Consider the following 15,815-nt stretch of genomic DNA (forward strand, 5'->3'; position numbering starts at 1 on the left):
AGCAGATTTTTCCCCAGTAAACTTACACTTCAAAAATAAAACTTTGCTGAAAGTTACTGACCTGCATTGATTACTGCATCAAAATATCCTGGATATTTCTGATGAATTTTAATATAAAGGTCTACTCTGGAGACAGCAAATTCAATCTCTATACGACTGAATAATCCTTTTCTCCTCAAGTAGCCCTCATATTTTTTCTTGTCCATGGGTACCACCAGGATGTATCGAGGCTCAAAATAGGAATGTTTTAAACTTCTTACACCCTATGCATTTAAAGAAAAGATAATCAGTTAGAAACAGAGACACAATTTAGAAATCATTTAGAAGATACGTGACAACATGGGTGTAATAAGTACTGAGGAATTTATTTTACCTGTATAATTAGCTATTATTTTCCTACAAGTATCCCAGGATTAGGTTACTTCTCTCTGCTCATCAAATATCACATTATCACTGGAAAAGTAAGAATTTGTCCTACCTGGTTATCCTCTAACTAATCATTCTAATGCATATGACTCTTAAAAGAGAAAACTGCTAGAGACAAATAGGTATGCTCACTGCATCTTTATTACTGAAAAGTAATTTCAATTCTACATTTCAAAAGGCATCCTTACAGCCCCAGGAGATAGAGATCTTACCATAGAGCAAGGCTCCTCTGTTACCCTTTTGTCATCAACTTGGGCCCTTCCTGTTCCTAAACCAGCAACCTGGTTGGCTGGTTCCTATCATATCTCACAGCCTGTACCCAGAGCATGGGAAGGCCAAGCTCATGATAACCTGCTAACCGGGAGCCCACACAACCAGGGAAGCAGTGGCAGGTAGTGCTCTGAGGATCTGGAGGGCTGGGTCAGGGATGCAGCTCTCCAGCTTCTGTGACTCTGTGCAAATCCCTCAAGCTCCCTGAGTAATCAGGGTCCTCATCTGTGAAATGGAAGAGCTACTCCAAATGGACTCTAAAGTTTCTTCCACCTCAATCCTACCACCAATAATTTAACTCAATGTTCAAAATCTTTGTTTTTAAAAATTCAGGGGGAAGAAATACAGGATCTTTTCAAAAACAATGTCTACAAGAGTCAATGATGAGGACAGTTGGGAAAAATGGTTTAGCTCGGAAGAGTCAGGAATAAAGCCTGGTTTATGGACTCAACCTCTTAGAAATGAGTAGGAGAAAGCTCTCAGGAAGGAAAAAAGTAAAACAGGGGCCAGAACTCAGAACCATTAAACTGGAAAAAGTTAGACACAGGAGCTGGTGAGTCTGCATTCAAAGTTGCATTAATTTTTGTTTCTGCCATGTCCAAGGAAGACATTTTAGGGAAAAGGTCTTTCTTTTGGCTAATTAGCATAGAAACAAAGTAAACCTTCTTAAGGATGCACAACCAATCAACTTCAGAATGATAAGAATTGCAGGATTTTTAAGTTAGGAAAATTAACGAACTGGAAGAAATGTGACCAGTTTCACTGAAGTGAGGCAACACTTAGACCAATACAAAGGGCTGAAAAGGAATCCCAGTCTCCTGCTCTTGGAAGTCAGAGAGGAAAAAAGTTTTAAGGGAGATTCAAGTCGATAGTAAAGGAAAACCAAAAAACCAATCAACTGTCTTTGAAGATCTCAAATAGTTAATAAAGCCACATATTTTTAAAACAAATGAGTAGGAAATTCCTGGTTTTACTCTGGAGTTGATTTTAGAGAGACTTCTGTATATTCTAATTACAGAAGATCACTGGGGGAAGATACTGGGGAAGAGAGAAAGATCTCCTGAAATCTGCAAGTCTAAATTGCTCAAAGTATGAAAAGATAGTAAACCAGTGAGCAGGTGGAATCAAATGGCAGCATGGCCCATGCGCCTTCCCTGGAGAAGGAAGGGACAAGGTCAGTGGCAGGGCCCTGCCACTGTCCTGTGTGGACAGGGAACCAGTTCCACACCCTGTAGGAAACATTTTATCTGCTATCACTTATACAGAGACCAGTGCTCTAAAAAGAAAAACGGATAATTTAGTGAGGAGATAACTTAGAAAATAAATCTTGAGTGGCAGTTTTACTCCATAGCGTTTGGGTGATGTCTAGTATTGTAATCCAACTCCTGTCATTTGAATTATTTGTATCTTTCTTCCCCTAAGCTAATTACGAACTTAAAATCTCACACATCTGTATGCATTCCTCTTGGGCCTAGCAGTGTTCGGCCTACACACTGTAGATCCACACACTGCAGCCCCCTCCCCAATCCCACATATATACACATTTACGCACTAAAAAGAAATCGACTGAATGAAAAGCACTTACTTCTATTTCCATATGAACACAGCTTGCTAAACCATCTCTTGCGATATCTTCTATGGTGTCCCTACTTAATCCATACTTGTGATTACCGTAATTAAAGGTCAGAATAAATTTCCCCTGCAATGTAAGAAGTGCAAAGATTTTCCTGTAACAGCTGCCATCACGGAATTTAATATAAATAAAATGATTTGATGTCTTACTTTTATACGATTCCACAAAACGTATAAATATTAGCAATTGTATAAGGATGACAATGGGTTGATGAAACTTAATACCAAACTGTGATACAGAAATTCATTCACAATTCCCAGCTGGCCAAAAAATATTAGGCTTTTGGAAATAACCAGCTGACCAAACGTTAGAGCGGAGTAAAGGCAGTGAAGCTTATGATAAACAGATCATTTTGCTTACTTAACCACTTCCTGCCAAACCTGCACTATAAACCTTCATTACTGAGAAAGCAAAACTAATAGTTCACCCTTTGCCTCAGCCATTTCAGCTATGCCAGTACACCAGGTCTCCCCCAAAAGCTTCCATTCTCAAGTGCCTTGCATTCCCAGATAAGCCTGAAGGCCATGAATTACAGCGACATCCATAAACCTTTGCATCCTGAGATAAGCGATGAAAAACAGACCCATCCTGCTTTTCCTTATAAACATAGCTTTTTATTGAAACTGCCCCAAATGTATTCAGCATCAGTATTGTGTGCCCTCTAGTCATCTGAGGTACAAATACTGCCTTCTCTCTATATTCTGGAAGCCCAGTTCTTCCTGAAACTGTAGTCTCGTGCAAAAAAAAAAAAAAGCAAGTAGAACACATCTCTCAAAATTGTTTGAACTGGACTTCCCTGGTGGTGCAGTGGTTAAGAATCCGCCTGCCAGTGCAGGGGACACGGGTTTGAGCCCTGGTCTGGGAAGATCCTACGTGCTGCGGAGCAACTAAGCCCGTGCGCCTCAACTACTGAGCCTGTGCTCTAGAGCCCACGAGTCACAACTACTGAAGCCCACGCGCCTAGAGCCCGTGCTCCTCAACAAGAGAAGCCACCGCAGTGAGAAGCCCACGCACAGCAACGAAGAGTAGACCCGGCTCGCCGCAACTAGAGAAAGCCCGTGCGCAGGAATGAAGACCCAACGCAGCCAAAAATAAATAAATGTATTAAAAAAAATTGTCTGACTTTTCCTTTGATGATATTATATTTATTAGACAACAAGATTTAATCTAAACTGGGATGTTGATGACAACAGAAGGAATAAAAATGTGGACATCCTTAGCCACCGTGACTCCTCAGATAACATGATTTTGAAATAAATAATGAAGTGAAAACTCCCAAGGCCAAATCCCATCAATTGAAGCCCAGCAAAAGGCAGCGCCGTCATTAAAAACAGTAGCAGTCAGGGGTCTTTGATGCTGCCCTGTGCCTCCTGGCCCAAATGTTCTGGAGATTTGCGTGTGTGTATGTTGTGGGGGGGGCGCTGCCTGGCGGGGGGTTGTTAGAAGGCTAGGAGACATACGGTGTCCCTCAGGAGGGTGGGTCTCTGGGGGATGTGTCTGTTGCGGGTGATGAGGAAAACCCCCATCCACCATAATCAGAAGACATTTATGTCATATATTCTATAAGTTAAAGACCCAGCAATAAATATCCTTTTACTTTACTCCCTCAATGTCATACTGTGTTCTTTGGGACAAATACTGTGACTCCTTTCCTTTTACTATCTATCTATATTATATCTACATAGATAGACACCTGAGTCTCCCGTCAGGTACGCCATACTTTATCTTGTTTACTGTGACTCACTCTGTTTTCATAATGTATATTTGAATCACTTTTCAGATATATACTATGAGTTTGTTTACTTGTGTGTACAAAGGCCTCCCTCTGTGGATCCCAAAAACATTTTCTGGAAGGATGTAAGGTTGGGAGAAATCTTGCACTGTACTAGTGTATGTAAAACAGGCCTTGTTCAACTGATTTGTTAAGAATTGAGATGAGTGGTCCCCCAGCTTCTGGAGGGTGATACTCCTTTCACTGCTTCCTGCCTGTGGATTTCTTAATAAACAGCAATAATCATACCTCAGAGACCTCCAGATCTGTGATCTTACTTCCACAAGAGTACAAGAGTCTCTGCAGGTAAGTGACTGTGTATATAGGCTTAAGAAGGGTTCACGCGTCTGTGGGCACATGGGGGGATGATCTTTGTTTTTGGGGAGGGTGTGGAGTGTATATGGAAGCATGTGCTAGTCTATGTGTACCTGTCAGAGTGGAGAGGTGTGACTGTCCACAGCAGGCATGCTGGGGTGGGGTGTGCCCGGGCTGTCTGTCAAGGGGTACTGTGACTTGGGAGGGGGCAGGCTGGCTAGGGGAACGTGCATGGAGAGGGGCTCTGTGTACAGAGGCTGAGTGTGTGGGCGTGGTTGGCTCACCTGACAATGTGTCACGAGTTTCTAATCTCTAGGTTTGTCTCTCTTCACGAAACAGCCTCAAGCTCACTTGAAAGAAAAGAAGATTTGAAGCAAAATTCAAGTTGAATATGATGATGCCCTTACAGTGAAGTAATATGTTAGCAGAAGCAGGAAAAATGAGTACTTCTCAAACACACAAGCACTCCCATAGAGGGAGTAAAACTAGAAGACTAAATATAGTACAAAAGTACAGTGATGTCTCAGACTAGGAACTGAACCAGACTTACTTGATTACAGATATGATAAGGTATGAAACATCAGAGGAGCACATGGGGCACTGAGAACAGTGGAACTAAATCAAGAAAAAATGCCCCAGACTCTAACAAGAAATTAACACCAATTTTGGGAACTAGCTGTCTTTCAACCCAAAGAGTCTTAAGAGAATGCTTCTTACTAATATCAAGATAACTCCTCAGGTTTCTCTTAACGGCTTTTAGAAATATAAAGTCTCAGAGTACCCTTGGTACATAAAACCGAACTTCTAAAACATAGCCCTAGGAGAGAAACTCATAAAGAATTTCCAAGATGTTCTTTTGACAAGATTAAAGGGAAAATGGCCTAGGGATTATAGGGTTTTTTCACTTGGGTTTCTCTGTGAATGCAAGAGAAAATACGCACCATGTGTAAAGCTGGTCATTCAAAATTAAACTCGTGGCAACTGCAGAGCCTATGCTTAAATGCTCCACAGTTATGAGCACTGAGGTATAAGCCAGGTCTATTATCTGGGGATGGGGCAGAAAAAGAATGGAGGATGGAGAAGGGGAGGGAGGGGAGGAGGGATGTAGTTGTAAGAGTATCACTGGTTAGATGGTAATCTTTCAAAAGCAGAAGCATAGACTAGTCCTTAATCCCGTCCTTCAGGAAGCTTCAGGGGAAAAAAAAAAGAGTTGTGTAGGATTCATTTGGTGATAGAAAAAATGATAATATAAACAAAAATAAGGCCCAAGGTGAAGAGAAAATAAAAGGCTTACAGATCCATCGGTAGTGATAAAGATATGAGATGTTCTTTCTGTTTAACTGAAGTCATGGGTGAATAAGGTCGCCCAGAGCTCCAATGAAATGAACAAGGGCAGGGTAGTTATCCTCACCTAGGAAAGACACAGACCTCAAAGAAATGAGGAAACTTCTCCTGTCTACTGTCGAGAGCTTCCACATGCATTAATGACCTCCAGGACTTAGGACTTCTCAACACAGCGATGTTATGGTGGAAGGTCAAGTCTGTGTATGTGTCCAGGGAAGACCAACTGGCTGGGACACACCAGTGTGAAATGGTGTTTAGGGTCACAACAATTAGAAAGCACCAGTGATACCAAACAGAGGGAGTGGTCTCGGGACAGAACACGCCGCCCCCAACCCCCGGTAAGGGCTCCATTCCCAAGCTTGCTGCATCACATCAAGTCTTTGGGAATTGTTTATCTTGAGTCAAATCTGACCAATAGAGCAGCACCTGATAAACACAGATCTCAAGATCTTTTCGTGGTGCTTTCTTCCATTTTCTTAAAACGTCTATTTATTCAGTGTCATTGGAAATATACAATATTTTCTCCAAGATCATAAAATAAAGCAGCATGTGAACAGTGATGTATCAAATGGTTTAAGAAAAGAACCAACTCAATAAGAACACATCTCTCAGGAAAAACACAAATATAATTCTCTTTCTTAACACTATTTCCTAATATTTCTACCACAGAACATACATTTCTCGTGCATTAAATATAAAGAGCAGTCTTACCATGTTTAGCATTTCATCAAAAACTTCTTGAGAGATAAAATGATAATCAACCCGCTCCCCTTCTCCAAAGTACGGCCGTCTTGTGGTGTGACAGGCCCTGAAAACAGAATGCAGAGAACTTCGTCTCTTTCTATTAGCTTGAAATTCAAAATGGAAAAGGTTTTGGTGTAAAGTATGTTTTCAAAAATTAAAATTGATCCACGAAACATCAAGTAACATTGTTCTGAGAACCCTGAGCTCTGGCAGTGCTAGACTACATCCACTTGCTAGACTTCATAGGGATTATAAAAACTTTTAGATTATCGACACCAAACTTTCACTCATTGTTCTTTATCACCTTCTGAATCACCACCTCTGACATCACATCATAATACTTTAAGAAGTATAACAGTATTTATTACCCATACACTTTCCACCCAAGTGCTTTCATGCTCTCTCTGATCTATGGGCTTTTTCTGTAACGCTTCCCTCCCCGCTCCTCTGCCAGGTTAGCCCACTTGTCTTCAGGACTCAATTTAAGGGTCACCCCCAAAAGGCCTTTCCTGACCACCTGTGGATGGGTTCTGCACCTCTTCTTTATCCACCCTGAGCCTCAGTGCCTGCCACCAACTCCTCCCAGCCCCCTATTCAGGACCCCATCTCCTCTGCTGCTTGAGGGCAGAGACCAGCTCATTCTTTATTCCTGCCACACTTATCAGTACTATGTACGAACCTCCCATGGGAAGCCATGATTCCAAAGCTGAATGGCATTCTCAGCTCAACCAAAGAGGCCTTTTCTGCCCACTACCTGAAATAGCATCCCTACCCCAGCCCACCATGCCCCCAATTACTCTCCATCACCCAAACTGCCTTCTCTTATCTGTTTTTTCCTATCTTCTCCAGCAGGACATACAAATCATGAGGAGAGGACTTTATCTTGTTGATCTTATCTGCCACTGCATTCCCAATGCCTGGCCCACAGTAGGCATTTACTAAAGATTTGTGACATGAATGAATTAATCAAACATGTTAAGTGGATGGCAGCTGTGATGAGCTCCATTTTAAGATGACTATAAAAATGACTTGCCCGAGGCCACAGAGCAGGCCAGTATCGGTCCCAGAACTAGACTATGGGGCTCCCATCTAGACCAGGACTGTTGATTTCAGACCATGCTGACTTCCCAATGTTAAGTTCTGGGAACGCAAACTGATTTTTAGATTATCCTATGGTTTTAAAACAGGAGATGCAGGTAGCTAGACACTTGACATGCTATTTCATTGACTCCTCACAGAAAGACATGAGGTAGGTGCTACTGTTTTTATTTTACAGATGATGAAACTGAGGCACAGCAGTAAAGTAACGTGACTAAGTAACAACCACAGGATGACACCAAAGTCAAGTCCTTTTAGTATCACACTAAGAGGGTAAACTCACAACCTCAAAATCTTCTCCACTTCAAAGTCAAAGACAGACAAACTTTTCTAATTCATACCGCTGTTCCCCTTCCTTAAAATCAAGAATTAGCTATACTATAAATTTAAAGGTCTTAACATTACATTTAAATTGTATACACAGGAAAGAGCACATTTTAAGAGAAGGCTGTCAAAACACCATGACGTTTGTTGTGCTGTTTGCATGCACTGGAATTTCTTTATACCCCTTGGCAGGGACCTGAGACCTTCTGTCTACTGGTGTCCTTGACAGTCAGGATAGATAACTCGCTGACTTGGCATCCTGTACCACACACCCTTAGCATAGCCTATACACACGGCACTGAATTTGCATTTTCCAACAAAGGAATTGAGTAGCAGGGATTTTTTCAGAATTTCTAAAAGGAAGACAAAGCAAAGAAGCAATCTGAAGCTTCTAGGCAGGTAAATAAAGAGATGGCTTCACTGACACGGAGAAAGCTAGGACAGAACCAGCATCCACTACGGAACTTTCTATTAAGAAGGACCTAAGATGACCTGCGGTTTTTTGAACCTGTCATCCAATTTTCACATATAGAAATGTTCGCTGTGTAGTATGCTGCCCAAATGTGAATGTCTTGAAAAGGAAATACTTCACAGTGAAAGCAATGTTTCATTAAACTCAGAAAAACATGGTGCCAGATTTCAGACGAAGCAATTTGCTTGGGCCACCACCTTCAACATCGTTCCTCTCTCCTGTCTAAATATAATTTCAATTGTAATTTACATTTCCATGAGTTTACTATTTACTAGTTAAATCACGGAAAATTAATTAAATCATGGTTTGTAATGGGAGCCATACTCCCTGTTAGTTTCATTTAACAGACAAAGAGCTGTGTTCGCCATTAACCCCAGAATACAACACTGGCACTGAAAGCCTAAGGGTGAGTCAGACATTCTTAAAGGCCAATTCACTGGCCAGCTGTCACTGAGGATCCTAACACACCAAGTCCATGGAGAGGAGGAGATGATCAGGAGGGAAAGGAATCTGGAAGGCCAGGCCAAATAACGAAATATTACTAAATCCAGGAAAATGTAAGAGGAAGAAGAAACAATGCCTAAGAAGAGCTAGCAGGCAGCTGAGGAAGTAGAAATTTTTTTAGTGTGATTCAGAAGCATGAAGATTTAGAATCTCAACTCTGGACCAGATTGCTTCAAGAAATAACTTGTTACTGCACATACTTAGGCAGAGGCTTGGCTGTGAGCACATCCAAATTCAAGCACATTTATAGCATGCCATATTGTTAGTAAGGGAACTCTTTCACTGGGTGTCCACAAAAGCCCACGTATTCCTAGGGCATTTGGTAGGCAAATTAAATTGGTCCCAATGCACAATGCAAATATATGTCAATAAACTGCTGGACACAATTTAAGAGATCACAAACAGAGAAGATTCCAGCACATACTGTGTCTGAGTATCAAATTCCAGGAAGCCACTACTCTGTCCACTTTCCTGTAACTGCATACCACTTTCTAATTCATGCCATTATCACCTGTCACTATATCCTAACCAGTCTCCTCATCTCCAGCCTTCCCTCCCCAAGCACCCTCCCAAACTGCCCACAGGGGACACTTTCTAAAATGCAGCTGTGATCATGACACTCCCCTGCTTAGAGACCCCTTATGATCAGACCCCTGTCTATTTTTCTGGTCTTCTGCCATCTTCCTCCATGCTTCAAGCTTAGCCACACTACAGTGTACTTTCAGTTAATCAAATGTGCCAGGCTTCCCTGGTGGTGCAGTGGTTAAGAATCCGCCTGCCAATGCAGGGGACACGGGTTTGAGCCCTGGTCCGGGAAGATCCTACATGCCGCGGAGCAACTAAACCCGTGTGTCACAACTACTGAGCCTGTGTGCCACAACTACTGAAGCCGGCATGCCTAGAACCCATGCTCTGCAACAAGAGAAGCCACCACAATGAGAAGCCCATGCACCACAACAAAAGAGTAGCCCCTGCTTGCCGCAACGAGAGAAAGCCTGTGTGCAGCAACAAAAACCCAACGCAGCCAAAAAACTCAAATGTGCCTGTTGTTCTTTCTGCCTGGATCTCAGGCACCTGTTCCCCCCTGCCTCAAATCTCACATCCCACTTATTTTTTATTTCTCCTGTCACAGAGGCTCTTTATTTCCCTCATCATAGCACCCATCAAACTGTCTTGTTAGCATTTACTAATCTAATCTCACAGCAGAGTGTAAGCTGCCAGGAGGGCAAGACTCATGTCTGCTTGTTTTACAATTTTATCACTGGTACAATGCACATGGATGGTGCTCAAGAAACATGACTGAAGGAATAAATAAACCATTCTACTAGTCTGTCACACCTGTATAAAGAGACACTAGATTAGACGGCTCTTGGGGAGCTACAGCTCATACCATCTCATTTAGCTAAACAGCTGCAGGCTTTTATTTTACCATATTATAGTGCTAAAAATAAAATATAGTTAGTAGTCAACATCATGAAAAAGGTTACACAAATAGAGATTGCTACAAAATAGAGATCTAAGGAAGAAGTATACAGTTTTACTTTCATGACCATTCAGAGCACTTTCAAGGCCTTAAATCTGGAAGATGAACAGGCGTGCCGGTATTGCTTTCTGTTTCTCTCATTACCCAGCACTTTTCTAGGAAGCCACTGATTTGTATGGTATTGTTAAGACTGGAAATAAATGGAGAGACTCCGAAGGCAGTAAATGCCTATCTCTAGGCCACTTGTAACTAATACAAGTAAAGAAAGAACATCCAACCTATTTCTAAAACCAAGAACAAATGGTAAAATCAGATCCTTGGACAAGAGCACAATCCCTCAGCCTCTCCAATATTTGTTATACCACCGAGCCATGTTTTTAATATTTATACATCGGGATATGCAACTTACCATGTGAAAATTTCACTGAATGTCTTGGTCTTGGGTGAATGCAATTTGAAAAGGAAGACAAGGGCTTCCCTGGTGACGCAGTGGTTAAGAGTCCGCCAGCCGGGCTTCCCTGGTGGCGCAGTGGTTGAGAGTCCGCCTGCCGATGCAGGGGACAAGGGTTCGTGCCCCGGTCCGGGAAGATCCCACATGCCGTGGAGCGGCTTGACCCGTGCACCATGGCCGCTGAGCCTGAGCGTCTGGAGCCTGTGCTCCGCAATGGGAGAGGCCCGCACACCGTATAAAAAAAAAAAAAAAAGAAGAGTCCGCCAGCCGATGCAGGGGAAGCGGGTTCGTGCCCCGGTCCGGGAAGATCCCACATGCAGCAGAGCGGCTGGGCCCGTGAGCCATGGCCGCTGAGCCTGCGCCCCACAACGGGAGAGGCCACAACAGTGAGAGGCCCACGTACCAAAAAAAAAAAAAAAAAAAAAAAGAAAAAAGAAAAAGAAAGACAAAATGCTGGGAGAAAATGAGATAAATAGGAGGGAAAGAAAACATTCAAGCAAATGGCAGAGAAATGAGACTGTATTCAGCCCTTTTTCTTTCCATTTAATTAAAAATCAATAAAATATATGATGGATAAAGAATAAAATAAAAGAAAATTTAAACAACAGCAATCAACAGTCCCTCCCATCAGGAAACTTGCACAAGCTTCTTAGATAGCCTCATCCACCAGACAGCATACAGCAGAAGCAAGAAGAACTACAATCCTGCAGCCTGTGGAACAAAAACCACATTCATACAAAGATAGACAAGATGAAAAGGCAGACGACTAGGTACCAGATGAAGGAAAAAGATAAAACCCCAGAAAAACTATTAAATGAAGTGGAGATAGGCAATCTTCCAGAAAAAGAATTCAGAATGATAGTGAAGATGATCCAGGACCTCAGAAAAAGAATGGAGGCAAAGATCGAGAAGATGTAAGAAATGTTGAACAAAGACCTAGAAGAATTAAAGAACAAACAAACAGAGATGAACAATACAATAAGTGAAATGAAAAATACACTAGAAGGAATCAATAGCAGAATAAATGAGGCAGAACAACAGATAAGTGACCTGAAAGACAGAATGGTGGAATTCACTGCTGTGGAACAGAATAAAAAAAAAAGAAGGAAAAGAAATGAAGACAGCCTAAGAGACCTCTGGGACAACATTAAATGCAACAACATTCGCATTATAGGGGTCCCAGAAGGAGAAAAGAGAGAGAAAGGACCAGAGAAAATATTTGAAGAGATTATACTTGAAAACTTCCCTAACATGGGAAAGGAAATAGCCACACAAGTCCAGGAAGCACAGGGAGTCCCATACAGGATAAACCCAAGGAGAAATACACTGAGACATATGGTCAAACTGGCAAAATTTAAAGACAAAGAAAAAGGATTGAAAGCAGCAAGGGAAAAATGACAAATAACATACAAGGGAACTCCCATAAGGTTAACAGCTGATTTCTCAGCAGAAACTCTACAAGCCAGAAGGGAGTGGCATGATATACTTAAAGTGATGAAAGGGAAGAACCTACAACCAAGATTACTCTACCCAGCAAGGATCTCATTCAGATTCGACGGAGAAATCAAAAGCTTTACAGACAAGCAAAAGCTAAGAGAATTCAGCACCACCAAACCAGCTCTACAACAAATGCTAAAGGAACTTCTCTAAGTGGGAAACACAAGAGATGAAAAGGACCTACAAAAACAAACCCAAAACAATGAAGAAAATGGTGAAAGGAACATACATATCAATAATTACCTTAAACGTGAATGGATTAAATGTTCCAACCAAAAGACACAGGCTTGCTGAATGGATGCAAAAACAAGACCCATATATATGCTGTCTACAAGAGACCCACTTCAGACCTAGGGACACATACAGACTGAAAGTGAGGGGATGGAAAAACATATTCCATGCAAATGGAAAGCGAAAGAATGCTGGAGTAGCAATACTCATATCAGATAAAATAGACTTTAAAATAAAGAATGTTACAAGAGACAAGGAAGGACACTACGTAATGATCAAGGGATAAATCCAAAAGAAGATATAACAATTATAAATATATATGCACCCAACATAGGAGCACCTCAACACGTAAGGCAACTGCTAACAGCTATAAAAGAGGAAATCGACAGTGACACAGTAATAGTGGGAGACTTAAACACCTCATTTACACCAATGGACAGATCATCCAAACAGAAAATTAATAAGGAAACACAAGTTTTAAATGACACAGTAGACCAGATAGATTTGATTGATATTTATAGGACATTTCATCCAAAAACAGATTAAACCTTCTTCTCAAGTGTGCACGTAACATTTTCCAGGATAGATCACATCTTGGGTCACAAATCAAGCCTCAATAAATTTAAGAAAATTGAAATCATATCAAGCATCTTTTCTGACCACAATGCTATGAGATTAGAAATGAATTACAGGGAAAAAACGTAAAAAACACAACCACATGGAGGCTAAACCATACGTTACTCAATAACCAAGAGATCACTGGAGAAATCAAACAGGAAATCAAAAAATACCTAGAGACAAATGAAAATGAAAACATGACGATCCAAAACCTATGGGATGCAGCAAAAGCAGTTCTAAGAGGGGAATTTACAACAATAAAATTCTACTTCAGGAAACAAGAAAATTCACGAATAAACAACTTAACCATACACCTAAAGGAACTAGTGAAAGAAGAAGAAACAAAACCCAAAGTTAGCAGGAGGAAAGAAATCATAAAGATCAGAGCAGAAATAAATGCAATAGAAACAAAGAAAACAATAGCAAAGATCAATAAAACTAAAAGCTGGTTCTTTGACAAGATAAACAAAATTGATAAACCATTAGCCAGACTCATCAAGAAAAAGAGGGAGAGAACTCAAATCAATAAAATTAGAAATGAAAATAGAGAAGTTACAACAGACACCACAGAAATATACAGCATCCTAAGAGACTACTACAAGCAACTCTATGCCAATAAAATGGACAACCTGGAAGAAATGGACAAATTCTTAGAAAGGTAGAACCTCCCAAGACTGAACCAGGAAGACAAAGAAAATATGAACAGACCAACCACAAGTAATGAAATTGAAACTGTGATTAACAATATTCCAACAAACAAAAGTCCAAGACGCGATGGCTTCACAGGTGAATTCTATCAAATATTTACAGAAGAGTTAACACCCATCCTTCTCAAACTCTTGCAAAAAATTGCAGAGGAAGGAACACTCCCAAACTCATTCTATGAGGCCGCCATCACCATGATACCAAAACCAGACAAAGATACTACAAAAAAAGAAAATTACAGACCAATATCACTGATGAATATAGATGCAAAAATTCTCAACAAAATATAGCAAACAGAATCCAACAACACATTACAAGGATCATACACCATGATCAAGTGGGATTTATCCCAGGGATGCAAGGATTCGTCAATATATGCAAATCAATCAATGTGATACACCATATTAACAAACTGAAGAATAAAAACCATATGATCATCTTGATAGATGCAGAAAAAGCTTTTGACAAAATTCAACACCTATTTATGATAAAAACTCTCAAGAAAGTGGGCATAGAGGGAACTTACCTCAACATAATAAAGGCCATATATGACAAACCCACAGCAAACATCATTCTCAATGGTGAAAAACTGAAAGCATTTCCTCTAAGATCAGAAACAAGAGAAGGATGTCCACTCTCACTACCAGTATTCAACATAGTTTTGGAAGTCCTAGCAATGGCCATCAGAGAAGAAAAAGGAACACAAATTGGAAAAGAAGAAGTAAAACTGTCACTGTTTGCAGATGACATGATACTATACATAGAGAATCCTGAAGATGCCACCAGAAAACTACTTGAGCTAATCAATGAATTTGGTAAAGTTGCAGGATACAAAATTAATGCACAGAAATCTCTTGCATTCCTATACACCAATGATGAAAAACCTGGAAGAGAAATTAAGGAAACACTCCCATTTACCACTGCAACAAAAAGAATAAAATATCTAGGAATAAACCTACCTAGGGATACAAAAGATCTGTATACAGAAAACTGTAAGACACTGATGAAAGAAGTTAAAGATGATACAAACAGATGGAGAGATACACCATGTTCTTGGATTGGAAGAATCAATATTGTGAAATGACTGTACTGCCCAAAGCAATCTACAGATTCAGTGCAATCCTTATCAAATTACCAATGGCATTTTTTACAGAACTAGAATAAAAAATCTTAAAATTTGTATGGAGACACAAAAGACCCTGAATAATCAAAGCAGTCTTCAGGGGAAAAAACGGAGCTGGAGGAATCAGACTCCCTGACTTCCGACTAGTTCTACTACAAAGCTACAGTAATCAAGACAATACGGTTATGGCACAAAAACAGAAACATAGAGCAATGGAACAAGACAGAAAGCCCAGAAATAAACCCACGCACCTATGGTCAACTAATCTATGACAAAGGAGGTAAGGATATACAATGGAGAAAAGACAGTCTCTTCAATAAGTGGTGCTGGGAAAACTGGACAGCTACATGTAAAATAATGAAATTAGAACACTCCCTAACACCATACACAAAAATAAACTCAAAATGGATTAGAGACCTAAATGTAAGATGGACACTATAAAACTCTTAGAGGACAACATAGGAAGAACACTCTTTGACATAAATCACAGAAAGATCGTTTTTGATCCACCTCCTAAAGTAATGAAAATAAAAAGAAAAATAAACAAATGAGACCTAATGAAACTTAAAAGCTTTTGCACAGCAAAGGAAACCATAAACAAGACGAAAAGGCAACCCTCAGAATGGGAGAAAATATTTGCAAATGAATCAATGGACAAAGGATTAATCTCCAAAATATATAAACAGCTCATGCACCTCAATATTAAAGAATCAAACAACCCATTCCAAAAACGGGCAGAAGACCTAAATAGACATTTCTCCAAAGAAGACATACAGATGGCCAAAAAGCGCATGAAAAGCTGCTCA

General features: G+C 40.5%; 1 protein-coding gene across 1 annotated transcript in view; it reads right to left on the minus strand.

Moving 5' to 3' along the window:
- Positions 1–15,815, minus strand: part of LRGUK (leucine rich repeats and guanylate kinase domain containing) — a 118,936-nt gene that overhangs the window by 43,004 nt on the left and 60,117 nt on the right. The window contains exons 12-14 of the mRNA XM_030853848.2: positions 6,471–6,567; positions 2,282–2,395; positions 62–263 (exon numbers count right to left, since the gene is read on the minus strand). Coding sequence (XP_030709708.2) covers positions 62–263; positions 2,282–2,395; positions 6,471–6,567 — 413 coding nt within the window. The remainder of the gene's footprint in view (positions 1–61; positions 264–2,281; positions 2,396–6,470; positions 6,568–15,815) is intronic.

The sequence above is a fragment of the Globicephala melas genome, chromosome 9, assembly GCF_963455315.2.
Source record: "Globicephala melas chromosome 9, mGloMel1.2, whole genome shotgun sequence".
In the NCBI taxonomy this organism is placed as follows: domain Eukaryota; kingdom Metazoa; phylum Chordata; class Mammalia; order Artiodactyla; family Delphinidae; genus Globicephala; species Globicephala melas.